The 27,440-nt window shown below is 42.7% G+C and overlaps 1 protein-coding gene across 1 annotated transcript in view; it reads right to left on the reverse strand.

Moving 5' to 3' along the window:
• The window catches only part of LOC111967632 (protein diaphanous homolog 2-like), a 622,518-nt gene that overhangs the window by 422,561 nt on the left and 172,517 nt on the right, over positions 1–27,440 (reverse strand). Inside the window, 8 exon segments of the mRNA XM_023992819.2 lie at positions 2,380–2,484; positions 3,713–3,777; positions 4,802–4,920; positions 14,021–14,137; positions 17,596–17,708; positions 19,692–19,802; positions 22,848–22,956; positions 26,775–26,911. Of these exon segments, the coding sequence (XP_023848587.2) occupies positions 2,380–2,484; positions 3,713–3,777; positions 4,802–4,920; positions 14,021–14,137; positions 17,596–17,708; positions 19,692–19,802; positions 22,848–22,956; positions 26,775–26,911 (876 nt within the window).

Consider the following 27,440-nt stretch of genomic DNA (forward strand, 5'->3'; position numbering starts at 1 on the left):
AGACAAGGTGAAGTAGTAGGGGCTAGGAGACAGAGTGAGACGCGCGTGCTTTTATTTCCATGAAGAGCTCTGTGGACGAGATGTGAACAGCGTTCCAACTTCATTCGTATTCAATAAAATGGCAGATGCACCACCACAGCAGCTTTGATGAAGAATCTGAGTGTAGTGTGTCTTTGCATGGATTTAGAGGTGCATCGCTCCGGAGGATAATGGCTTTGTACAACACCGTGTCAGAGGTGGATTTAGGTTGCATAATACAAAGGCTTTAGTCCTTCAGCTGTTGCAGTTTCAACCCTTTTAAAACAGGTTGACTATAAACTACGTTTTCAAAGGAAGAAAAAGGCCTGTATGTCTAGTCTTTGTGTAGAATACATCATCAAGAAGGACACACTTTATCATTTAAATAATTGTCTTAGTATCTTGCTAGTGCCTACATTTTCCTTCTCAATTGTGCTGCGTTGCAAGATTTCCACACCGCAACCAACATTTTGCTGTGATTACAAAAATGTGTACCTCCTGATAACGTGTTGTGAGATAAACAAAATAACATGTGTCATGAAGCCGTGGACATATTGAGAGCTATGACACGTGTACTATGCCTGAAGAGATKAAATTGACGACGCACGTCTGTTCTTTGCAAGAGCTTTCCTACTGAGCAACCTCCTACTCAAAAGGCACCGGTCTCTCTCTTTCTGTCCCTCTGCGTGCCTCCAGTGCAATAGGAGAAACCCGTCGGGAAAACTACCTTATCAAACACATTTAATAAAGGAACCAATTTGACCATGAGCGCGTTCCTGCCATGCAGTGTGTGACGACATACATGTTAACATCGCCCCCCTTTTTAGACCGTGCCAACACACCCACGGGATGTTACTTGAAGAACTTGTAGCCATATTCATGGGAGCTCTCACTGAGCGCATTAGATGTTTCCCTGCTGAGGCAGATGTCTGTTGATGTGCAAAGCTCCAGCAGCACCGAGGCATTTGAAGGAGCGTTCACAGACGGCAGGAAGAGAAGGAGCTGACTCTCGGGGGTTTCACTCTGCTACACTACCTGTTAATGCACCACAAACAGACTGGCTTCAAAAGACCGGGGGGCCTGTTAGAGGGTGGGGTTGGGGGGGAAAAAGCCTAGAAAAAGGGTACATAAAAAGCAGCACTCAGGGAAAGCAGGTAAGCAGAGTCTGACGCTGCCTGATGCAGAGAGAGAGCAGGAGAAAGAGAAAGATAGAGAGAAAGGAAGTGATAGAGAGCAAAGAAAAAGAAGGGAAGATAGAAAGTGATGAGGGGGGAGGAGATGCGGAGGAGCCCCAGCCACCCTCATGAATATGTGCGGGAGGCAAGTGGGCAGTCGTTGGGGGCGCTGAGCGAATGATGAACGAGTTTGGCCGAGAGAGCAGGTAACGAGTGTCGACATGGCACTCAGGCAGATGAAGTGGGGGAGTGAGGACTGCACACAAATGAAGTGCAATCGGGGGAAGAAAGAAAAGGAACTTAGCCTTGGCCTGGCCAGGAAGAAGGCCAAGCCTCGCGCTGCACCCTAATGAGAATAAATGGTCGTTGAGGCTGCCAGGGATCTTAATGATAGCGACTTGTCTTTGGGAAAAGTCCCGGCGATGCGTGACAGGGCTAAATGTGCAGGTGCGGAAAAGGGATGGGATGGGGGAGCGTGGACATTTGCAACTGCAACAGAATTTAGTTTGGAGAAAAACAATCTCGGATACTGGATGCCATGCCATCTTTCAGCATTGGTTTATATTAAATTCGGTAAGCAGGGAAGCAAACTGCCCTTTAGTCTCAAGGCAGCACTGAAGTGTTTAAAATTGGGTTAAGGAGGAAATAGCAGTAATTTTCTGTGCTCAGGTTTGAGGGGTTTTGTTTGGAAGAGACAGGGATGCCAAGGCCAGAGAATAAATGCAATCAATCTCTTTGATGATACAATTGCATGGAACAGGCTCCCATGGAGCAATTGACCCAATAATTCACCCAATATCGAATGCAACATTTTAAAAAGGAGATTGACCCTTTATTGAATCAAACGCTCCCGCATGGCTGAAAAATACCCACTTAGAAGGAGTCTCGCATCCGTGATTGGGGTAGAAAGGTTTCAATTTTACCAAATTAGTAAAAGTAATTTTCCTCACAACCGGATTAACTTGGACCATCATGCTTTGGAGAAACAACTAAATGCCTTCTTTCATATGATGTGATCAATGTTAGATGCTAGCCCCGATCTTGGTTAAGTGTTAACTTTATTTCCCATTCTCTTGTCAATACTGGGCTTGTACAAAACCTCTATGGAGAGCTTGTGGCTTCAGACTGCAGTTTGGGGTAGTGGGTGTGCATGCCCCCCCCCTACCTTCTCCTCTGGTGTCATTACCTGGGTCTTTAGGTTGCAGATCTGGCCTTCCAGCTCTTTGATTTTCTCCTCCTTCTTCTGGGACTCGGCCTGGGCATCCTGCCGAGCGCTGAACTCCTCATCGAACTGCAGCAATTCAACACAGCACAAACACACACAGACACACACACACACACACTCTGGTTAGGGCCAGGGTGTCTCAAGACAACGGCCTACTGCGGGGCATGTCAACACACACGAAAAACACAGCCTCGCATGCACTTGTCCCCCATCTCTATTCATAGGCCTTTGGTGGCCCTCTACCCTGTCGTCTTCTGTCTGTGTTTTGGGTCTGGCTTTCATGTGTTGGTGATGGACCTAACCTTTGTGGGAAAGCAACCAGTGTCAGGACAATGTTTTCACTGTCACCACAGGAGCGGTCACTGCTCGCATTCCAGGACGCCTCAGATGTACAAAAATGTATGCACTCACTACTGTAAGTCACTCTGGATGAGAGCATCTGCTAAATGAATGAATCTTCCCCCACACAGAGGCAGGAATGATGTGGGGAGTGGAGGCATCTGCTGGCTGGTGATACTTGACCAAGCCTTTAGAGAGGAGTACCTTGAGTACCAAAATCTACCCTGCCTTTAATCAGACATAATGGTCTGAGTCACAACACTTCTGGAGGATTCTGTTGGATGGACCAATGACTCACACAGTATTGGTGGTGTACTGAAAAATATACAGTGTCAACTGATTAAATGTACTGTCTGTCATTACATTGGAATAAAGTACATTTTTCCTTCCTTGGAAGATGAGTGTGGATGCTTAATAAAGTAGGCTACTCAAGTACTGCAACCCAGTTCTAAAATATATAAAAGCATCAGGAGTTATGCTATCACATTGGGCTGAGTGGATGAGAGGAGACTCCAGTCTTCCCTAAACACCGTAGCTTTTATTCTAAAACGTTATTCATAAAACACATCTCAGAGAGTTTGCTGAACTACTTCCTCTCCGATGTACCTCTGATGCACAAAATTACCTAAAGTAATAAGTTGAAATAATAAGAAGTAATAAGAAAAACGGATTCCTTGAAGGCCCCTATTGCAATGACGTGTCAATAAAGGGTTCTGAACAGTGTCTGTACATATTGTAACTCGCACCCCGTCGCGGACACAAACACGTTTATGTTGGAGCATCGGCATTGATCCTTCGCAAAACTGAGACAGATCATGTACTTCTGTTGCCAGCTATTGATCAGGGCTCAGAGATCAATAGCTTGTCTGGGAGCTCTAGGTGGGAAAAACTTTTCTGATGGGAGTGTGGTGGTGGCATACCAATGGCATTGAGAGGTTGACGCATTATACATCACCTTTTTGGAGAACTCGGCAGCCTTCAGATCGCTCTCATCCACTTTGGCTTTATCCACGCACTGATCTGTAAGACAAAAGGGGCCGGCAGCAGTGACGACAGTAAGCAACCATGAAGTGACTCTGATTCTCTCAATTATACTGTACATTGTTAACATCCTATTTAAGACTCCAAATCAAACGTAAAGTGAATATTACAACAGAGAGAGAGAGAGAAAGGAAATAGAGGGAATGAGTGAAGAACCTGTCATCTCCTTCTTTTCCACATATCCCCCGGGGAATTTGTATTCTGTTCGGCAGGTTGGCTGACCTTCATTTAAAAAAACCAAGCCCCGAAACATTTGTTTTCAACTCATTAAAGCACAGCAATAGAAAAAAAAGTTGGAAAATCTAACATGAATATGTTTTTCATGGATGGGCTTGGAAACTTTTAATGAGCCTTTGTTGGCAAGTCACAGAACTGTTAGTGACAATAAAAAAAAAAGAGGAGATCTCAGTTATTTCATGATATTGTCTTTATTTCAAGACAACAACTAGACATTGTTTCCTCCATGATTCCTGGAAAGCAGCTGATGAATGTTGTCAGCAGAGTGAAAACCTTGTGAAATCTCCATGCGCTTATGATGAGACATGATRTGCCACAGTCACACCTAACAGATAATGCATTATGTATGCATAATCAGACTACCTTATCTTATATATGTCAAGCAGCTGCAGGTGGTTCTGGGTAGGCTCTCAGGGGAGGGGATGGGGAAAGATAATAATAGAATGGCAACGGAATATAGTGACATCCCCCACTGTGTCCGCGGAAAAATATGTCAGAGGATGATTTAGACAGATTTGAAGACAAAATATAATTTATACTGAATCACAAGACTGGCATAAAAAAACAGATAGTGATTTAAACTCTAATTTTCTTATTTTCTTTCTGTCTGTACAATATGTAAGTGAGGGCGACCTAGGAGGCAAAAGCAGAAACCAAAAACGGTTTAAAATGTGTTCATAATGACATCAATGTATAATGGTTACCTACTGGGTGCAAATGCACCCTTCTTAATGTCAGAGGAAGCACAGCGATCTGGCAGACCTACCGATGAGGTGGGTGAAGTCTACATCCAATCTCTCCCTGTATCCGAAGTCTGGGTCCATCCCACTGCGGTGGAGGACCACCTGAGACACACATTCCTCTATCACCTTGTAGTACTGGGGCCTGAGAGAGCAGGGAGCCAAGCACAAGCACAACACAGTTAGCATACACATACAAGAACAGGAGAATGACAAACTTACACAGCCCTAATTCTCCACAAATTATCCCCTTAGTCAACCTCGAGGTCACAGAATGCCAGATCGAAAAGGTTTCACAGTAAAAAAAAAAAAGGCAATTAAATTTGATCACTTGCTTTTGCACAGACTCGGAGAGGTTTGGCTCGCGTCCATTCAAGGTGACAAACGGGGAGTGCGGCCAGCCGTCACGATGCCCGCTCGCCTAATTTGCAATCATCTTTGCCAATTAAGGGCGCTCATAAACCAAAAATGCTAATCTAATCAGTGTAATGTGTCTAATTAAAAGCACAATGGCATGGAAAACATGTCTGCGTGTTTTGGGAGGGTGACATAGCGAGGGGGTATCGTCTGAGTCAGCCGGGGCTCATGTTCACACCACACAGGTTGGTGTGTGACCTTTCCCCAGTTATATTATCAACTTTAATTGCGAGTGACATTTAGCAAATACAATGTCAACTTAAGCTGAGCCCCGTAGTGGCAAATAATTAGGTTCCAAGCATGACCTTGAATGGTGCCAGCAGAAATGCAATTTTCCCACCAGAAATGTCTCATCTCCTCTCCCCCCGAGCACACGGAGACTGCATTTTAATGATTAGGGATCGTTTCCGAGGAACTGTCGCCCGGCTCAAAAATCCACACTCGAGGTACATGGATAATTTATCACTTGCTCCCGGTCAATGCTAGTTAAGTCCGGGATTCACAAAATGAATGTGGATCTTTCCAGGTTACGAGAAGTTGTTACCAGTCATATCACACTTACTTTATGATGCCTATGCCAACTTATTTGACTAGGTTTACTTCCTCAGGGCAGTATGGAACTGCATGGACAGCAATGATCGGTGTGAAACAAACAAATATGTGAATGTAGAAGTATAACCTACACTCCAAATAGTTGTAACTTCATTGGACAACTATCTGGAGTTTGCTTAATTAAAGTGATGTTGACTGAGTGACAGCTGGTGAACTACTGTACACTGTTTAAAAAAAATGTGCATAGACTATATGGGGCAGTTTCTCAGATAAATTAAGCCTAGTCCTGCACTAAAAAGCAGTGTCAATTGAGAACTGGAACCGCTCATATACACACACACAGAGACAGAAAGAGACAGAGTGACAGAGAGAGAGAGAGAATCATTTTGTACTGTGGCTATGTGAGAAGCCTCATAATCACACTGTGGGTGAAGGAGGTTAGGCACAGCTGCCAGCCGGTCCTCATGTACCCTAATATGTTTTCCTCCCACACAGAAAGATCTGAGGGGCGCCTATATTAGGAGCGCCAGCAATCTGTGGACGGCAGATTTGCTGTGCACTAATTTCCTCTTGGCTTCTGTCGTCGGACGCCATGCTTCTCACTGATACTCAGGGCAAGTGGTGGGGAGGCTCAGAAGGCTGATATCATAACATGGCTATGATGCAGATAAGAAAATCAAAGCTTGTTTCAAAGTCCTTCTCTTTTTCTACTTCTTTTGGAAAGGAGAGCAGGGGGTAAGAGCATTGATGTGGCTCAAATAGACACATTCCTCTGAGCGGAGGCCTCTTTATGAACTAGATAGGCTGGATTTGTTGGGAAGCGTTTCATTTCAGAGAGATCACTTCAAAAAACAAAAGTGCAGAGCTCTGAATATGAATGGGGAAACACGAGCGAGTGCATGTTGACAAACAGTACACATGATTGAAATTCTGCTTATACTATATGCATTATATGTGGGGCTTTATTTGTGATGACACGGAGCAAATGGTGGTTCCCTCTAAAATGTGGGCAGTCCTTATCATAACGTAAACAGATATTAGAAGGACCAAAACAAGTCAAACCAGATTTCCATTAAGCACAACGTTTTTGTCAGCATGAAATGGCAAATGTTTTGTTCCAACGACTGGATTCGCCCACTCGCGATGATAACGAGCGAGCACACGTGTGGCTTAGCGCTAACCCGGCTTACGACTGTCACCGATGTAGACCACATTATTATCTCAATAAGCTGCCCTATTTTCCCGGCATCCCCCGCTCCTCCCTGCCACCACCACTAAGATAACCGGGGAAGGGAAGCAGCGAGCGAGTGACCCAGAACTGTCAAGCCCTACCAGAGCCTGGACAGGGCACGGCACCAGAAGCCAACATACAGTGCCTTCAGAAAGTATTCACACCCCACATTTTGTTGTGTTACAGCATGATTTAAAAAAATTATTAAATTGAGATTTTGTCACGGATCTACACACAACACCCCATAACGTCAAAGTAGATGTATGTTTTAGAAATGTTTACAAAATGAAAAGCTGAAATGTATTGAGTCAAAAAGTATTCAAACCGTTTGTTATGGTAAGCCTAAATAAGTTTGGGAGTAAAAATGTCACATAATACAAGTCACATAGTAAGTTGCATGGACTCTGTGTGCAATAATAGTGTTCAACATGATTTTTGAATGACTACTTCACCTCTGTACCCCACACATATAATTATCTGTAAGGTCCCTCAGTCGGGCAGTGAAGTTCAAGCACAGATTCAACCACAAAGACCAGGGAGGTTTTCCAATGGTTCGCAAAGAAGGACACCCATTGGTAGATGGGTAACACAATGAAGCATGGTGTAGTTATTAATTACACTTTGGATGGTGTATCAATACACCCAGTCACTACAAAGATACAGGCGCCAAGTGACAACATAGATTACAGTTGCCAGAGAGGAAGGAAGTCGGAAGCAAACCTTTCAGGCATTTCACAATGAGGCCAATGGTTTTAAATAATGGCTGTGATAGGAGCAATGTTCCCTCAAATTTCAGGTCTGTGGAGCAGAAACATTCAGGGCTTGAAATTAACCTGTTTATCCACTTGTCCTTCAGACAAGGTGACTGAAAATGTTTTTGTGTTGTTTGATGCAAGAAACCACTTTACAAAATAAAATGCATCATTATTCCCATACAGATAATCAGACAAATTATGCTACCATCTGCCTATTGGCTACTTAGCTTATTCAAGCATGTCTCAAAATACAACACTCCCCTTTAAAGACAAAAAAACCTCTTTACCTTACTCGCTTTTCAAATGCACACGTTTTCTGCTCTTGTAGGAAGCAATCACTCCCCTATTGCTGACTACAAATGATCTTTAACTGGGCTAATAACTTACTAACTAGCAAATGATATGAACAAAATGTGCACACGTGCCTACATACAGCTCTCGCTTTGATCTCAAAACCGCTCATGCTGTAAACAGTCCAGTTCAAAGTAAATGGCACAGAACCACATATGGCAATGGTCTATGTGCCTATAGGGCTACTGCAGCTCTGATTTTTTTATGACACACCGGTCAGTCTGTGTAGAGTACGGGCTGGGTCGTGCATGTCAATGCAATAGAATCCTATTCCGATGCGTTCTGCCTAAAATATCTTGCAAAGTTAGTTTTTCATACTAAGTCTTGTATACTTCGTTTTGTTTCGGTATGTTGCATTGAAAGTGGCTAATATTGCATTGAAACGATCACAGTTGCCACAGTAAATGGACACGTTGATAGTGTTAACTAACAGGGAAAACTCTAGAAAGTTGAGTGAAGTTCAAYCTCGTGCTTCTCTCTGTGGGCTGATATTTATTCTGCACGTGCGCAGTTTAGAGGGAACATTGGATAGGAGATAACTGAGGATGGATCAACAACATTGTAGTTACTCCACAATAGTAACGTAAATTACAGAGTGAAAAGAAGGAAGCCCCCCAAAAAATATTCCAAAACATGCGTCCTGTTTTCAATAAGGCACTAAAGTAATACTGCAAAACAATGTGGCAAACAAATTAACTTTTTGTCCTGAATACAAAGCGTTATGTTTAGGGCCGTAATCGCTGCCAAATGTGAGTCTAACATGTATTGATTCAGGCGGTTGAATTCTTATATAATCAAGATACATTAGTATTTTACTTCCCATAAATAACATCAAAAAATACAAAGTAAAGGCTTTCTTCCACTTTGACACAGTATTTTGTTTAGATCGTTGACAATTTTTTTTTACAATTAAATCAATTGTTATCCAACTTTGTAACAACAACATGTGGAAAAAGTCAAGGGGTGTTAATACTTTATGAAAGCACTGTACGTCCCCAGCACCAGTCCTTCCATCTTTCACTCTCTCACCTTCCCCCTCTATTTGGCTTCTAGCACCAGCACAAGCTCCCCTCCCAATCCCCTGCTCCACAAGACCAGTGTAATCCCCATATCGCTCCTCTCCAAAAGAGGAGATTGCTCTATATTTACCAGGGGTTTGAATTGCTCCCATTTGTTAAGCATGGCACTCACAGATTAATTACTGAAAATAAAATAAGCCACAAATTTTGCCCATTATTATTTTCAAAATTCTTCATGCTCTGTCAAATTGGTTTTTGATCATTGCTAGACAACCATTTCCAGGTCTTGCCATAGATKTTCAAGTAGATTTAACCTCTTGAAGCTAGGGGGCAGAATTTTTATGTTTGGAAAAATAACGTTCCCATTGTAAGGTGCCTATTTCTCAGGTCCAGATGCTAGAATATGCATATAATTGACAGAGTAGGATAGGAAACACTCTAAAGTTTCCAAAACTGTCAAAATATTGTCTGTGAGTATAACAGAACTGATTTTGCAGGCGAAAACCTGAGAAAATCCAACCCGGAAATGACTCCTATTTTGAAAAGTCCCTGTTCCATCGCCTGCCTTTCCTCCATTTAAAGGGATATCAACCAGATTCCCTTTCCTGTGGCTTCCTCAAGGTGTGAATAGTCTTTAGACATAGTTTCAAGTTTTTATTTTGAAAAATTAGCGAGATTTTAAAAACGCGTCTGTGGATACACGGATGTCCCTCCATTAGTTGATGCGCTCGACACTGTTTGCTCGACATTTTCTTTTTCTCCAGTATTGAATAGTTTACAGTCCGGTTGAAATATTATCGTTTATTGATGTTAAAAACAACCTGAGGATTGATTATTAAAAACGTTTCACATGTTTCTACGAACTTTACGGATACTCTTTGAAATTTTCGTCAAGCCTTGATGACCTGTCTAAGGCTGTGGAATACTGAACATAACGCGCCAAACAAATGGAGGTTTTTGAATATAAAAATAATCTTTATCGAACAACAGGAACATTTATTGTGTAACTGGGAGTCTCGTGAGTGCAAACATCCGAAGATCATCAAAGGTAAGTGATTAATTGTATTGCTTTTCTGGCTTTCGTGACTTAATGTTTTGACCAGAAATCGATAAACTCACACAAACGCTTGGATTGCTTTCGCTGTAAAGCATATTTTCAAAATCTGACACGACAGGTGGATTAACAACAAGCTAAGCTGTGTTTTGCTATATTGCACTTGTGATTTCATGAATATAAATATTTTTTGCAATTTTCTTTTAATTTGCGCTCTGCAATTTAGCGGTTGTTGATGAAAATGATCCCGCTAAAGGGATCCGTGCGTCAAGAAGTTTTAAGTCAAAACTGTAACTAGGCCACTCAGAAACATTCACTGTCTTCTTGATAAGGAACTTCCATGTAGATATGGCCTTGTGTTTAAGGTTGTTGTTCTGCTGAAAGGTGAATTAATCTCCCAGTCTCTGGTGGAAAGCAGACTGAAGCAGGTTTACCTCTAGGATGTTGCCAGTGCTTAGCTCCATTTAGTTTATTTTTTATCTTGAAAAATTCCCCAATTACAAGCATACCCATAACATGACGCAGCCCACACTATGCTTGAAAATATGGAGAGTGGTACTCAGTAATGTGTTGTATTGGATTTGCCCCCAAAATAACTTTTCGTCCTGAATACAAAGTCGTAATTTCTTTGCCACATTTTTTGCAGTATAACTTTAGTGCCTTGTTGCAAACGGGATGCATGTTTTGGAATGTTTTTATTTAGGTTAGTATTGTGGAGTAACTACAATGTTGTTGATCCATCCTCAGTTTTCTCCCATCACAGCCAGCTAAACTCGGTAACTGTTTTAAACCATTGAGTCACCATTGGCCTCATGGTGAAATCCCTGAACGGTTTCCTTCCTCTCCGGCAACTGAATTAGGAAGGACAACTGTATCTTTGTAGTGACTGGGTGTATTGATACACCATCCAAAGTGTAATTAATAACTTCACCATGCTCAAAGAGATATTCAATGTATGCATTTAAAATGTTTACCTATCTACCAATAGTTTTCTTCTTTGTGGTTGAATCTGCATTTGTAATCCACTGCTTGACTGAGGGATCTTATAGATAATTGTATGTGTGGGGTACAGAGATGAGGTAATCACTCATGTTAAACAATATTATAGCACAGAGTGAGTCCATGTTTATTATGTGACCTGTTAAGCAAATTTTTCCTCCTGAACTTATTTATGCTTACCATACCAAAGGGGTTGAATACTTATTGACTCAAGACATTTAAACTTTCATTTTTAATTAATTTGTTAAAAAAAATTGAAAAACATAATTCCACTTTGACATTATGGCGTATTGTGTGTAAGTGTCATGTGTGCTCCCTCTCCAGCCTCTAGGTCACCAGGCTGCACGTTATGGCGCACACCTGTCACCATCGTTACGCGCACCTGCGCGTCATCAGACTCACCTGGATTCAATCACTTCCCTGATTACCTTCCCTATATATGTCAATCCCTTTGGTTCCTTCCCCAGGCGTTATTGTTGCAGGTTCATGTCTGTGCGTTGTTTGTGTTTTCTTGTTTTGTAGTATGTTATGTTCATTTATTAAAACACTCACTCCCTGAACTTGCTTCCCGACTCTCAGCGCACTCGTTACAGTAGGCCAGTGACAGAAATCTCAATTTAATACATTTTAAATTCAGGATATGACACAGCAAAAAGGGGTTCTGAAGGCACTGTAACACCTTTGAAATCAAAGCCCCCGTTCTGCTGGAATATTGGCATAGGCATTCCCTTTGATCAGGAAGCCATCCTATACAGCTATGGACAAGTTTCGCGCCATCACCTGATTTGGCCTGACAGCGAGTGCGAGTGGCGACGGTGGCCAACCCCCCCGCGGATCCCAAWAGCGATATATTCATCAAAACCTGAAATGATTTTACGGGATCCCTTTAATCTAAAATTAAAGACATACCATTTCCCAACCAGCCAATTTCATCTGGAACATAAAAAGATATGCAGGTTCAAAGTAGCCGAAAAAGGATATATTGATGATGAATTGAGGCCAAGCTGGATATAGGACCTTGAGTCAGACCGACCGACTGCACCTCGCAAAGCCCGATGATGTATGTGGAATTATATGTATTTCTCATGAAGTAGGGGAGGAGAGAGAGCAGAGTGGAAAGTATTTTTAAAAGCTTATCTTTAATAAGCACATTCATTTTTTATGACCATTTGTAGTGATCCTTTTGGAGAGCTGTAGCGTCAGTAGTGGGGAGAAGACACAGACAGGAGTGCTGAGGTGGACTTTGCTGTACTCGCTGCTTAATGTGTTTTCTATTTCTCACCTTCTCCAACAAGATGAGGAATGCATTATTCATACCAGCCGAGTGAGCAGCATCTTGTCTATGGTAAATTCTTCTTCTCTCTCGTCTATCCTCTTTCCTTCTCTCTTTTTGTAAAATATTTTCATTCTGTGAAAAGTCTGACACAGCAGCAAATTGATCACTGTCATTGCCATCACAGAAGCCGCCGCAGTCTCCATCCCTTTTTCCTGTGATTGACACATTTACACTGCCGAGGCAGGCTGCCATTTGAATCCTTACCTAATCGTTCAAAACTACAGAATATTAGATCTGTTCTGATATGACCCTGGCACTTTGCACACAGTGGTTAGAGGCAGACAGAGGCAGAGAGAGACAGAGACAGAAGGAAAGAGAGAGAAACAGAGCGAGACAGATAGACACACAGAGACAGAGAGAGTGAGAGATGCCTTGAGAGGACATGTGAATCTTTAATTAAAGGATTACATTTCTTTTTTATCATCAATTGCACATAAGGTCCAATCGAAACTTGACTTCCGCTTTTAACCCAACCCCTCTGGATCGGAGGGGTGTGGGGGCTGCCAATTTGGGTGCCCGGGGAGCTGTTGTTGTRGGGGGGTTAACTGCCTTGCTCAAGGGCGGAACAACATATTTTGGGGGATTTGAACTGGCAACCTTTCGGTTACTGGCCTAACGATCTAACCGCTAGGTCATCTGCCAAGGTAATGTTTAATGCTTACATGCCTTCTGACCTCTCAGTGCTACACTTTCACCACTAAGCACTTCTGAATAAGCTACCTTCTTATTTATCACCACTCATCAATATTAGAATTAGAATTCCTAAAACCAGGTCTCAAGCATGGGTTACACTTGAGGCCCATGCGATTTCCACAGACTTGGGTATGGCTGCCTTCTCCTGTTACGCTCCTTGCCTATGGAATAGCCTGCAGACTAAACTTAAACTTGAGACTCTTGTCCCCCTTGCCCATTTTAAATATTTATTGGAGGATTTTTATTTTTGTATTGCTTGTTACTGTTTCGGGTAATGCAGGTTCTTGTGCTGTTAGGGGAATAACCTATGTGTAAATGTAATGTTGCAGAATTTTTGGGGTGTTATCTGTGATCGTTTTGTTTGTCTTGTGTAGTTTCTTAGTCATTGCACCTAAACTGTACGTGTAAACAAGTATGCGCAGGGCCCAGCTGTAAAAGAGACCTTGGTCTCAGTCTGTGTTCCTTGTTGAAATAAAGGTATCATAATAAAGTGCTAAGGATATAATAGCATGTATGGGAAATGGTAGATTGCAGGAAGTAGCTTTACATCTGAAAGGCTCGTAAGCACACTGTCAGTGACGTGTTTTTTTATCTGGCCTAACTCGAATATGGTGTCAAGGAGAGGACGTCTGAGGTTTCTGTGTTGATAATGCAGAACTAGCGCATCAGCTCTACAAAGTAAAGTATATTCCCTATAGAGCTACATACAGTACAGAGTAGAAACTGTTTTAATGTCAAAATGTTTGCCTTATGCCTTTCTCAAGACCAGTCTTGTGGAAATGCAGTCTTCCTGTGAAAACAGTGAAAAGAGACATGGGTGTTTGTGGGCAGAAGTCACCTGATGTAGTAGTCATTCCTGATGAGCAGGAGGTGCTGTAGGATGGACAGGAAGTAGGTCTCCGATCCAGTGTCTTTCACCATGTTGGACAGGAGATGGTACACCTCACCCATATCAGTGAGAAGGGGATTAAGGTATATAACAGCATGGCCTTTTTGCTTGTACAGTATGAGTGAAAATGTACTCGGCTTAATGCAGAAAAAAACTGCAGATTTAATAAAGGAAAAATATACAGCAGTACAATCTATGTGCCCTTTCTAACCAATTCCATTATTAGCTTTCGCTGCCTCTCCTCATAGCAATCTAATAATATAGTGACAGTGCATTCTAAAATACATCAGAATAATTTCGATAGATCCTCGATTCACAGTGTTTGTTTTACAATTTTTCCCCCTCAATCAAGTACTCAGACAGGCGTCATTGTGTACAAGCAAACACTGCGACAACTCCTCACATCCGTTTTCCCACCGGGGAGCTGCAGAAGAGTAAACAGCTCACATGAGGAGGGGAATTGGCAATAAAGAATGGTCCCTGTGGTCTACCTGTCACTTGACACCTTTCAAGGAGGAGGAAATTAATCACATGAAAACTCCATTGGGTTTGAATATTTTAAGGGAGAATCATGAAAAGGGGATCAGTCACTGTGGAAAATATTGCTGAAATTCAAGTCTTCACGATCGTGCCTCGTCTTGTCCGTCGAAGAGAAACGATGTGTTCTTAAACTTGCAAAAGGTATTGATTATGTGTCGGACAACTCGGCTCCCCAAGGAGCGCGAGCGATGGCTTTTGATGTCTAAAATAGTTGTTGAATCAGATAAGAAATCATTGTCTGTTTGGGGTTTTTTTCGTAAGAAAAGTGGTGTCTTTAAAAGAAAATATATATATTATGTCCGTTTCTCTGAGTTGAATTGCTGGCTATTTTTTTTCTCCAAAAAGAACAGGCACTGTCAGAGGCTGCGAAATGGAGCACTTGGCACATCTCACAGTTGATTTGTATGGAATTCAAACCATAGGAAGCAACGTTCAAATCAAGGCAAAAGTGACTTTACAAATAATATCCAAGTGGGATTTCAGAATAGTATCACGATCAAAGTACCATCTATTGTACATCTGTGTTTACGAGAAATATTCACATGGGATTTTAATCTATAGCCAGATTTCATTTGATCTTGTTTGAACTACAACAAAAAAACAGTCCCAAAACTGTAAAAAAAAAAGTGAGAAATTAATAGCCTGAGAGGGTTATTATTATTATTATTATCACTATTATGCATAACTGTTTGGTTGAGAAAGGATCCTCCCGTGGATATTCATCGTTTAAAAACCATGTCAAAAAACCTAAACAATTAACCCTATTTGAAATATGTGCACACATGCAGAAAACAAGGAAATAGAATAAGGTGGGAAAGTCAAGTGTTAAACTGAGAAGGATGAAAAATCGATAGCCATCATAATATGTAATGTGCGTTTTAACAATGTCGGCTGAAATATTTGCGTGCTGACTGTGGCGTGATACACTGTATGGTTTGAAACACTTTCACAGTCAGTGGCTCTGCGTTCATTCACATTTGTCTGTGGTCAGCACAGGGCTTAAAGGAGGGACCAAGGACCTGCTTTCCTCAGATTATCGGAGAGGACATGGTTGGACTAGCTTCGTTTCAGGGTTTTTAGAATAGGCCATGTCAAAGTTGTGTAAAGCAAATTATATCATTCCAATGGAAAAACTGTTAAACTCATTGTCTCAAAATATTTAAATGATAATCGAGCGTTGATCGCCTCTGAAAAGTTAACTTTAGCATGAATGAGCATCACCTGACAATCAGTGCAAAGACGTGACACGCAAAATGACAGAACACGGGCATCATTCTCTACAACTGTACTCACTATTTCATACACCACATGATCCAGCCACCGCAATCAGTGCAAATCTATCCTTTTTAACACTGTTTGACATTTTCCTATTCACTTCCGCCACAATTGTAATTAAAACGGTTCTCCCATATCAAATTCGGCGAGCGCAGGAGATGGGAATACAGGCTTCTCTGAAGTATCGTTTCGCACTCCTGTATTAGCCTGGATGAAGTCGATGAGAATTACCAAACCGGTGAGATGCAATTATAGGCTCACCACACTGGTATTTGAGGGGGGGGATACTGTAAGTATGGAAGAAGCCCGGACTTGGAAAGCGTCCAAGCAGCTACATCTATCGGTAAGCAGCAGACATGAACAAAGCTCTACCTACAGAACAATGCAAATCCAAAAGCACACACTTCTCTTTCTCCCTCCCTCGCTCTCTTTCTCTTGCTACATTTGACTTCTACTCATGTTGTGGAGCTGGGGATCATGAATAAAAATGAGCAGCAGTGGAGGTGCGATGTGGACCAGTCAGTGATAGGGTCAATCAATCACTATTCCACAGCATCATTAATATTCATTAGTGGCCCGGAGTCACCCCCTCAGCACCCGGACCTGGGCCGGACACAGAGGACACGCGTCTCTCTGTGTTAATATTCATGAGGCAGGCAGGGAAAACAAGCTACAGAGGAGGCAGCCGGGACTGTGTGTTTGTGTGTGTGCATGTTTGTGTGTGTGTCAGAGAGTAGAGCTAGCATGCACATCATGAAGACTATTCAGAGATCAATACCACATTGTCCTTCGAAACAAACATCGGGCCCGATAAATTTGTGAACCTGCTCAAGCACATCATTAATCCAGGCGCAGTGTCCATTTTTCCCCCCTTCCCTCGCTCTCTCTCTTTCTCTCCCTCTCGGAGCGTCAACGGTAACTGTCACTCAGCACAGCCCTCAGTGGCGGATATTCGAGCACTGTGGGATTTGGGGAGACAAAGGTTGGCAGAGAGAACATCTGTATAACAGTATCTGGCCCTGCACTCTCTACCTATCGTGTCAGTGTTTCACACATCCAAATGCCCTTAGAGATGCTCCTTGAATTATTAGGCACCTAGCCAAATATGCTTTACAACAAGTCTCAAACTTGGAACCCAATTAGGGCTCACTTTTAACCACTTTAAGTTTCCAGTTGAGCAGACCTAGAGGGACGACTTGGAGAAACCAACTTGTCATTTCTAACTAAACGGAAAAGAAGAAAGGTAAGGTAATGGCTCAAACGGACACAGGTGTGATTAACCAGACAAAACAAAGAGGTGACTGAAGAGTGACCTCGTGTACCAGCCAAAGCAACGGCACTAAAACATTTATCCACTGTACCATAACAAGACTTAAAAGTGATAGCCATAAAATAAACAGAGTTTGTTCTGAAGACAAAACAACTGGTAGTGATTGACAGCCGCTTTCTGTGTCTTGCATCATCTAGGTAAGATCTAGACGTCCGAGAGATGAGGAATGGCGATGAGAGGGGGAGAAGCGATTGTTTACCTGGTTAACCAGGTAAGAGATAGGTCAGGGAGATTGCACTATAGATCCTCAAATTCTTCTCTTATGAACCCGACCATGCCTGCTGTAGACCTGTAAGCCTAGTAAGGCCGACACAATACACTCATTTCCAGCAGCCCTTTTCCATGGCCGGTGCAGTGGCGCAGGCGGACAAAAGGATATTCCATCTCAGCACGGATGTCATCAAGGCGATGGGAGAGCTCAATGGAGTCCTCCTCCTTGTTCTCGTTGAACACCTTCAGTTGGATGTCCAGCTCCTCTGTCTCTTTCAGCTCCTGTAATTCAGAGAAATGAATAGACTGTGGTATTAGACAGCAAAGGACTCAATACCTCATTATCGATTGTTCCAACGGAATGGAAAATGTTGGCCTGTGTTGTATTGTAATGTGATTTAATGAGATAGACAACAGAGCATTGGATGCATATGCAGTACCGTACAGATTAATTAATTTATATACAGTGTTATCAGTACTACATAAACTTACATAACTCAACTAGATTGTACTAACTTATAATGGTTCTAGGGGTGTGAACGTTTAAACATTAAAATGATTAAACAAAATTGGGATCCTTAACGTTAAGAAAAAAACTATGTTTTTTTACGTAGCATAAAGTAAACAGCACAGAGGGTCAATTTCCGCAACAGCACAAGGCTCAACTTCTCCGCTGTTTTGGTGCCCTGGCTACAATGCTGTGAACAGCGTGAAGAGAACCTGTGCACATGCGCAGATACTGTGTGTGACTGTGTAAGAGTGAAGTGTTGCCCGATAGATAGGTCTAGTGATTGCCCGATAGATAGGCCTAGTGCACGGTTCTGCCTATACTGTGCCCCTCACTTCTCTCTCTGTCCCTCACTAGCTTGCTATTAAAGATGCAAGTGTTTTCGGAAGTATTGCAGTTTAAACAATTGTCATATCCCTTAACTGATTCCATTAACTGAGACCATTGTTGATGGTTGCCGTGTCACAGCTGTATGGGAACTAAGATCTACGATTCAGGCTCCTGAGTGTCGCAGCGGTCTAACGCACTGCATCTCAGTGTTAGAGGCGTCACTACAGACTCTGGTTCGATTACAGGCTGTATCACAACCGGCCGTGATTGGGAGTCCTATAGAGCGGCACACAATTGGCACAGTGTCGTCCGGGTTAGGGTTTGGCCAGGGTAGGCCGTCATTGTAAATAATAATTTGTTTTTAACTGACTTGCCTAGTTAAATAAAGGTTAAACAAAATAAAAATGTATAAAATACCCATCAACCCCCTTCCTTGCCAGCCTGGATCACCCAGCTCTCCACACCTGCCCATTCCACAAGGGGCTTTAACAGTGCACTTTACAACTTTCCTATGAATCATCAGAGTTGGAGTTGACCGATGACACCAGGCCAAATGTAACCCGATTTCTGCATCTATCAATCACCTCGCTGCTCTTTCGGACATGCCATCTGTCTTCAGAAACGACAGTTCAGAGAGGGAAGCCGCACGCAATGCCACAGAAATAAGGGGACTCGAGGACTGTGGGCCAATAGCAATACCCCTGTACTTCATCATGGACCTGGTTCATTTTTGTTTTCCTGTTGGTCACTTGACTATTTATTGGCTCCACAACATAATTCACAATTAGTGGGCCCTGCGTCAGTTTAAATGCTTGCATTAAAGCTTCAAATGTGACATTAATGAATTATTGTAAAGGAAACTATCATATCGGGGGGCAGAGAGGAAGATAATTGAACTAATGACAGCAATAATCAAGCCAGGATGACTTATTAACAAGTGGCAAATTCCCCTCTGCAAATTAGGTCAAGAGTGATGAGTGGATGCTTATTTGTCTTAGCCGAGTGCAAGGATCTTACTGCTGATTGATGATGCCCAGAGCGAGCTGTGATCAGTGAGGTGGTGCCACGCGGTGAGGTGAGCTAGAATGCTCCAATATAATAATGGGAGCAATATACATACAGTATACAAATGCATAAAGGGATGTGCATTTGCTACTTCCTGTAATGGCCCAGAAAAATTAGGTGGTGTCAAACATAAGACATGCAAGGGAGTCCAATCCAGCCCACGGATGTTAGAGTAAAAAAAATGTTGGGGGGGGGTTGCAGGGGACAGAACTCAATATACTTTAAAATGACTAAAACCAAATCGAAACAGTGTATAAATGATAATGCACCTACATTCATACAGTTTCTTCACTATGCCTAGCTCGCTATTTTTTGCAAATTGTGACGACAAGGAAATCTAACCAATTTTCAGGGTGGCTCACCGGTAGGATCTTTTTGAGGCCACAGCGGAGGAACTCATTGCGCAGATGTATCCTGAAGTCCAGATCGTCCGGAGAGGTGACCAGGGCGTTGATCAGCTGCATGCAGGCCACCTGTTGTTCAGCACACAAATGCCAGAGAGACCGTTAGAGAGAACCCATTTATGGCATTCATTCTACTGAACATTAAATGATATGGTGATATGGTGATTTATCATGCTCGACCTCTGTGTACGGTATCAATCTATTTTATGATGTAACGGGCACTGTTGAGTTACAAGACCTGTTTGTGAAAAAACATATGTTTATACATTTTCCCAGAGATTAAAGGAAAGAGGAGAGCAAAGAGATGAGAGGGAAAGAGGAGATAGGCCATAGTCTGAGTATGGTGTAGAGGGAGCAAAAAGGAAGTAGAGGGTAAGAGGAAGTCGAAAAGAGAAGAAAACCCGGGGAGTCCGCTGACCAGATATGCATTTGTAATTGATTTATTGGATTAGGGACGAGACGAGGGATGGAGGGATGGAGGGATGGGAGAAAGAGGGCAAAGGGAAAACGCTGATGGGCCTTAACGGACTATAAGGCGGCTCTGGGGATCAGCGATGGGAGAAGACAGAGTGCTCGTCCGACAGGCGAATTCATCAGGAGCTGAAGGATCTCCGTGAACGACATGTGAAAAGTAGGCTTTAGAAAAACCTCTATCGGCACGTTTGTGTTGGCCCGCATTTTTTATTAACGGTCCATTGTGAATGCTGTCCCTGGGCTGTTTTTCACACCGATTCCTCCTGTAAGTGTTTTCCTGGAGAGACTCGTACAGACACACACATGTGCACATGTACACACACACACACGCATGCACACGCGCACACACACAGACACCCACATACTCTAGCCCAATTAATGCCCTCGGAGAACATGGCTAGTGGGAATTCAGCTGGCGATGGGGAATAAGAGCCATCTGGAATGAACAGCATTGGTTTGTTTTTGCTGTGTTTTCCCCCCTTCTATAGCCGGGGGACAGAGGGATCGAACAGGTTTGTATTAATCCAGTGGAGTGAGGGCAAACAGTGTTATGGTTTACGGGAATGTGTCGGTGCTAATGGAGAATCTTCATACAGACATATGCGCCAGGCCTGCCGCGCCCCGGGAAAGCAGTGTGCTTAAAGGGATACTTTGGGATACTAATTTTGGCAATGAGACTCCTTGTCTATTTCCCCAGAGTCCCCAGAGTCTGATTAACTCGTAGATACCATGTTTATGTCTCTGTGTCATTTCACGAGTCAATGGTAACTAGCATGAGTGCACTGACTGGATATGGGTATACTATAGTTAGCATTGGCTCACAAAACTACCTCCAACTTCCTTCATACTGGACACAGAGACATAAAAATGGTATCCATGAGTTAATCTGACTCCGGGGAAGTAGATAAAGAGCCTCATTGCCAAAACCCCAAAGTATCCCTTTAAGGAGAACTCCTAGGCTGTTCTGTGCTGCTGGTGGTGTGGAAGGGGATGTGACAGTGGCTTTGAGAGCATGCCAATGGAGCCAAGCAGCAACATAGCAGACCTCTAAATGATCCAATAGGGCCTCCAGAGCCTTGGACCAAGAACTGGGCATCCAAGCCTGAAGTCTACCCGCCAGGGACGCTAGACTAGAAGCTTTGCTGAAACTATCTTCACTCTCATCACTTTACTTCCATCTTTAGCCGTTCAAAAGCAAGAGAAATATTTCGAGAATTATTTTGTCTGGATGAGTAGCTAGGTCCATACTTCTCTTCCTCTACATGTAGATTTGTCCTCCTATCATACGAAGCAGACAAACCTCGACAATGTTTGTTGTGTGGAATTGGTTCAGGGAGGGTTATTGTGGCGCTTGTTTCCGGGGTTGGCGACAACGCGAGGGGGGGGCTCAGGCGTCATGTGAACCGAGCTTACAGTAGGAGATTTCTGTCAGTGTAATTAAAAGTGGGACTGCTGGGATGGTTTAAAGTTGGGATGCAGGCTGGCTTTCTCTCTACAGTGGAGTGAGCAAAGCCCGAACCATCGGCAAAACCCATTTTAATCACATTAACAAAGTCAGGATCCACAGCACCATCGGAAGGTTTTTAAAAAGTATTCTAATTTCTTTGAACCTTCTGCATCAGCAAGGTAGTTTAATTTACTTCACAATTAGCGGTGGCTCTTTTCATTTGCGGCAGTTTTAGGATTGAGGAAAACAATCAAAGGGCTTTTCTACCTCCCTTCCCTTCCCTTCCCTTCCCTACCCCCCCCCCCACCCCTTCCCTCCTTCCCATAGATCCACCACTCTGCACATGACAAATTATTTCACAAATTATTAAATACACGGTTTGCAGTGATTTGTTCCTCAAAATATTTGGAGTGCAGCAAAGTGCCAGAGAAAGAAAAGTAAAATACAGAAGAAAAGACAGGTGTATTGCTGTATGGCAGCCCTTTTCCTCTGGGTCCTCAGAGACCCACCTCGACAACACTGAGAAAAAGATGAAAAGTATTTATTACGAGGATGAGAAAAAAACATATCAGACAGTCAACATCTCTCTTCTGGTCTCGTGTTATTTTTAGGAGTCCTTTTTCAGAGCAGGGCTTCTCTAGTGAAGCAGATGATGATTATTAGGGCAGGGGAGAGAACCTTCAACGCATTTTAATAGCCCGCGGTCGACTCCGTGTCAAACACCGGCTCCAAGCCGAGAGGCCATTTTGGAGAATGACACTGGCTAGAGCCGAGTTCTGTCCATTGCACATGACATGGCAGACTTGGGTGATTTATTGTATTATGTGCATATATGTGAGTTTTAAAAAGGTGTTTCTTTCCACAACTTGCCTCAAAGGTCAACAAGTTAAGATCATGGATAAAACTTGGAGTTGCTAAACTAGTTTGTGAATTAATATCTATGAATGCAGAATAATGTTGTATGACTCGAATCCAAGCAGACTAGCATTAAAATAATACAGTCATTACAACATGTGATATTCTGTAAGTGGCAGGTTGAAAGAGTGTTGTGAATTGACGTGGATATTTTTAAGATGGGTTCTAAGGGAAAGATGTGGAGAAAGCGGTGCATGAATCAATGTGTGCATGTGCGTGTGTGTGTGTTTATGTTATATGAGTGTGTCTGTATCCGAACAGGCTTTGTATATACTGACCTGGAGCTGTTGGGCTTCGTGATTCTCCAGTCCCTCCACTATCGGAGCGAATCTCTCCTTGTTATTCCTCTCTGCTGCAATTGTCATGGCAGCCAGAATCTTATCCAGGCTGAGAGAAAGCAAAACAGACAAAAAAAGTCAACAAGCACCTTTATCGCCCCACCGACAGGACATTTAAGATAAGATCATGTTCACCTCATCCCCATATATCATCTCGTCTCTTCCCGTGCCTTTGTCAGGGGCATTCTGTGGGGACCCAAGACAATTTTTTTGTCTTTGTTGGCAACACTGTACATTGTATGTAACCAATTTAGCAGCCACAGTTCATTACTCTGGTGATGCTCATACAACGCCTGGTAGCTGATATCATCCACAGTAAAAGCTATTCATAATCAAACGTAGTTGACGATGCCAGGGCAGGATCGATTTATTACAGGGAAAAGAGTACAGAACTGACGTGTACAAACACCTATTGTTGTGAAAGCAAATGAGACCGTTTACAAGCGCTCATGGGCACCTTTGATGAATAATGATTTGGTCATTTTCAGACGAAGGCATCACACTAAAGAAATGTGTTGCTATGCGCCTGCACACAAACAGAAGCTGCAACACAAGTAGGTGAAGTCAGTTTAAATAGCCACTTCAGTAAACGGCAAACAAAAGTTATTTAGCTGGCGTCCCTTTATCACACCATCAGATCAGACATGGGGGCCTCTCTCATCGGGGTTGTAAATGCTAGGTTTGCTGTCGTGCCTTTATCTCCTATACACTGGAGAAGCACAACAAAGACTAGGCGAGAGAGAGAGAGAGAGAGAGAGAGAGAGAGAGAGAGAGAGCTGCGTGGAAGCTTTTGTTTTTGTTTTTTTCTCAGCTCATTCTTTTTTTTCTGTTTCTCGCCTCTTTGCCATCCAGGATGCGCTGAAGCGTTCGTGGGTCCCCAGGGAAGAATGATGTCTCATGACCCAGCCATGCCTGTGATCTTCCCCATTGCTCAAAAATAGTCTTGCAGAGGAGCAAGGAGAGGGAAGATGTGGGGAGAACCTACACAGGGTGCTCCCTGTCTACCCACTGAGTACCACCCAACCCAGTGACGGCATGGGAGGAGGATGGAGGTATGTTGACAAAAACGAGTCATTTATAGGTTATATTAGACTGATGTGTGTTATGTGAGTTTGCCTCCATCCAAATCTTTGCACTGGGAAGGGGACACTTTGCCAGGGATATAATACTAATCATCGTGTTATATTTTACTGGAAATCCTAGAAATAATATTAGTGACCTATAACCATTATGTGAAGTATATGTGTGTAATAAATGTAACATATACAGTACCAGTCAAACGTTTGGACATACCTACTCATTCAAGGGTTTTTTCTTTATTTGGACTATTTTCTACTTTGTAGAATAATAGTGAAGACATCAAAACTATGAAATAACACATACGGAATCATGTAGTAACCAAAAAAGTGTTAAACAAATCAAAATATCTGTTATATTTTAGATTCTTCAAAGTAGCCTCCCTTTTCCTTGATAACAGCTTTGCACACTCTCGACATTCTTTCAACCAGCTTCCCCTGGAATGCTTTCCCAACAGTCTTGAAAGAGTTCCAACATGTGCTGAGCACTCGTTGGCTGCTTTTCCTTCACTCTGCGGTCTAACTCATCCCAAACCATTTCAATTGGGTTGAGGTCAGGTGATTGTGGAGGACAGGTCATCTGATGCAACACTCGATCACTCTCTTTCTTGGTTAAATAGCCCTTACACAATAGCCCTCACGTTGAAAGACAAATGATAGTCCCACAAAGCGCAAACCAGATGGGATGGCGTAACGCTGCAGAATGCTGTGACAGCCATGCTGGTTAAGTGTGCCTTGAAATCTAAATAAATCACAGACAGTGTCACCAGCAAAGCACACCCACACCATCACACCTCCTCCTCCATGCTCCATGCAGAGACCATCCGTTCACCTACTCTGCATCTCACAAAGACACGGTGGTTGGAACCAAAAATCTTACATTTGGACTCATCAGACCAAAGGACAGATTTCCACTGGTCTAATGTCCATTGCTCCTGTTTCTTGGCCCAAGCAAGTCTCTCCTTCTTATTGGTGTCCTTTAGTAGTGGTTTCTTTGCATCAATTCGACCATGAAGGCCTGATTCACGCAGTCTCCTCTGAACAGTTGATGTTGAGATGTGTCTGTTACWTGAACTCTGTGAAGCATTTATTTGGGCTGCAATTCCTGAGGCTTGTAACTCTAATGAACTTATCCTCTGCAGCAGAGGTAACTCTCGGTCTTCCTTTCCTGTGGTGGTCCTCATGAGAGCCAGTTTCATCATAACACTTGATGGTTTTTGCGACTGCACTTGAAGAAACGTTCAAAGTTCTTGAAATTCTCCAGATTGACTGACCTTCATATCCTAAAGTAATGATGGACTGTCGTTTCTCTTTGCTTATTTGAGCTGTTCTTGCCATACTATGGACTTGGTATTTTACTAAATAGGGCTATCTTCTGTATACCCCCCGTCACAACATAACTGATTGGCTCAAACGCATTAAGAAGGAAAGAAATTCCACAAATTAACTTTGAACAAGGCACACCTGTTAATTGAAATGCATTCCCGGTGACTACCTCATGAATCTGGTTGAGAAAATACCAAGAGTGTGCAAAGCTGTCATCAAGGCAAAGGGTGGCTACTTTGAAGAATCTCAAAATATAATAAAAAAATATTGGTTACTACATGATTCCATATGTGTTATTTCATAGTTTTGATGTCTTCACTATTATTCTACAACGTAGAAATAGTAAAAATAAAGAAAAACCCTTGAATGAGTGGGTGTGTCAAAACTTTTGACTGGCACTGTAGATAAATGGAGCAGACTTTTTCTATGTGATAGGGGTGATAAAGCTGCAGACATGTGCAGGGGGTACAGACATAGTGGTTTTAATGCCTGTTCAAACTGTAACTTTAAAGAGGCGCTACATCTGCTTAACTCCTCGCGTTCGCCCTTTGATTCCGTCACTTAGTTTGTGGTGTTGAGAATGAGCCGACGTCACAGCGTAGCTCTCTAGCAGACGAGGTTGTCGGAAAGTGAGGCCTCAGCTCTATTTTCTGTCTATCAGCTGTGCATGCTTAAACATGGCTGTGATCATTGGAAGGATTGAGACAGGCGTCTTCAACACACACATTTTTACATTCCTACATTGAACATAGCGGGGGCCAAAACCATGGTCCCGCAGACGCATTCAGAGAAGCTGATATGCGAAAAACAGTTTTAACTGGGTTTTTCGTATTTGTCAGTTTGTTTATTTTCCTCTGCTGCATGCAGACCTACTTTGAAGTGCCATTGTTATTCTAGTCCAGCTCTGTGGCAGACACAATAAAAAAGAGCTCCGCTGGATTCAATTTATAATCTGTCAGCGAAGCTGTGTGTTCATGGCCAACAACACTGAGCACTTAAATACATTACACAGCCCAAACTGCTAAATCAGAACATGTTAACTGGCAGTGCACCGATACAGCTCAAAGCCCTTGCTGCAAATGCAATGAGTGCACAGAATGTATTGTGCTGGGGCCAGTGACAGATTGTCTACAACACAGGAGGTTGGTGACACCATAAGTGGGGAGGATGGGCTCATAGTAATGGCTGGAACGGAATACATGGAATGGTATCGAATTCATCAACAACAAAAAATGTCTGATACCATTTCATTCACTCCATTCCAGCCATCATTATGAGCCGTCCTCCCCTCAGCAGCCTCCTGTGGCTTACAAATATATTCCCTTAATCTCATAATGTACATGACGGTATTACGTTGCTAGAGGGAGAAGTGGGGAGGAAGACAATGCATGGAACAGAGAGTGACATTGAGGATGTAATAATGCTGGATGAGTGTCGCTAATGAAGTATGTTGCAGTGAACATACATGTTTTCCTCTCCAATGATACAGATAGCTGAGAGGATCTTGACGATCTCAGTCATCATACTGGTCTGTTTGGGGTCAATGGCCCTGGCCAGGAGAAGCAAGCTCCGCTCATCTTCCAGAATCCTTTGTAGTCCATACTGTAGACGTGTAAGAGAGGAAGAAAAGAAAAAGTGTCCGTAGGGTATAAATTAATGAGAGCATTTGCATTCATAGAGATCGCTCACTTACAGTTAAAAAAAGAACTACTAACTTTACAAAGAACCTCTAATTTAAGTAATAGTTAGCCCTAATTCACTTTTAAAGAGGGACATAGAGGCCAAGGGAAAATTGAGATTATGATGAATTAAGCCAATTCAGGACAGGGCTGTGGGGACAAATACTTATAGTCCTCTACTACCTTTAAATCTATCTCAGATTCAAGCAACAGGCATACTTGACCACATATGGGGATTTTTATGCTACTTTCAAGAGATGAGACAGTGCTGCTTCCCAAAAAAGAATAATTAAATACTTGGTGACAATGGGCTCAACATGGCAAATTAGCTCCGCTTTACTTGCCTGTAATAGCACTTGTCAATGTCCAGCCATTCTAGATAGGAAAAACAACCAACCCGGTTTCATCATACAGGATTTTGAGATGACTACATACGGGGTATAAAGTGATAT

The sequence above is a fragment of the Salvelinus sp. IW2-2015 genome, linkage group LG8, assembly GCF_002910315.2.
Source record: "Salvelinus sp. IW2-2015 linkage group LG8, ASM291031v2, whole genome shotgun sequence".
In the NCBI taxonomy this organism is placed as follows: Eukaryota; Metazoa; Chordata; class Actinopteri; order Salmoniformes; family Salmonidae; genus Salvelinus; species Salvelinus sp. IW2-2015.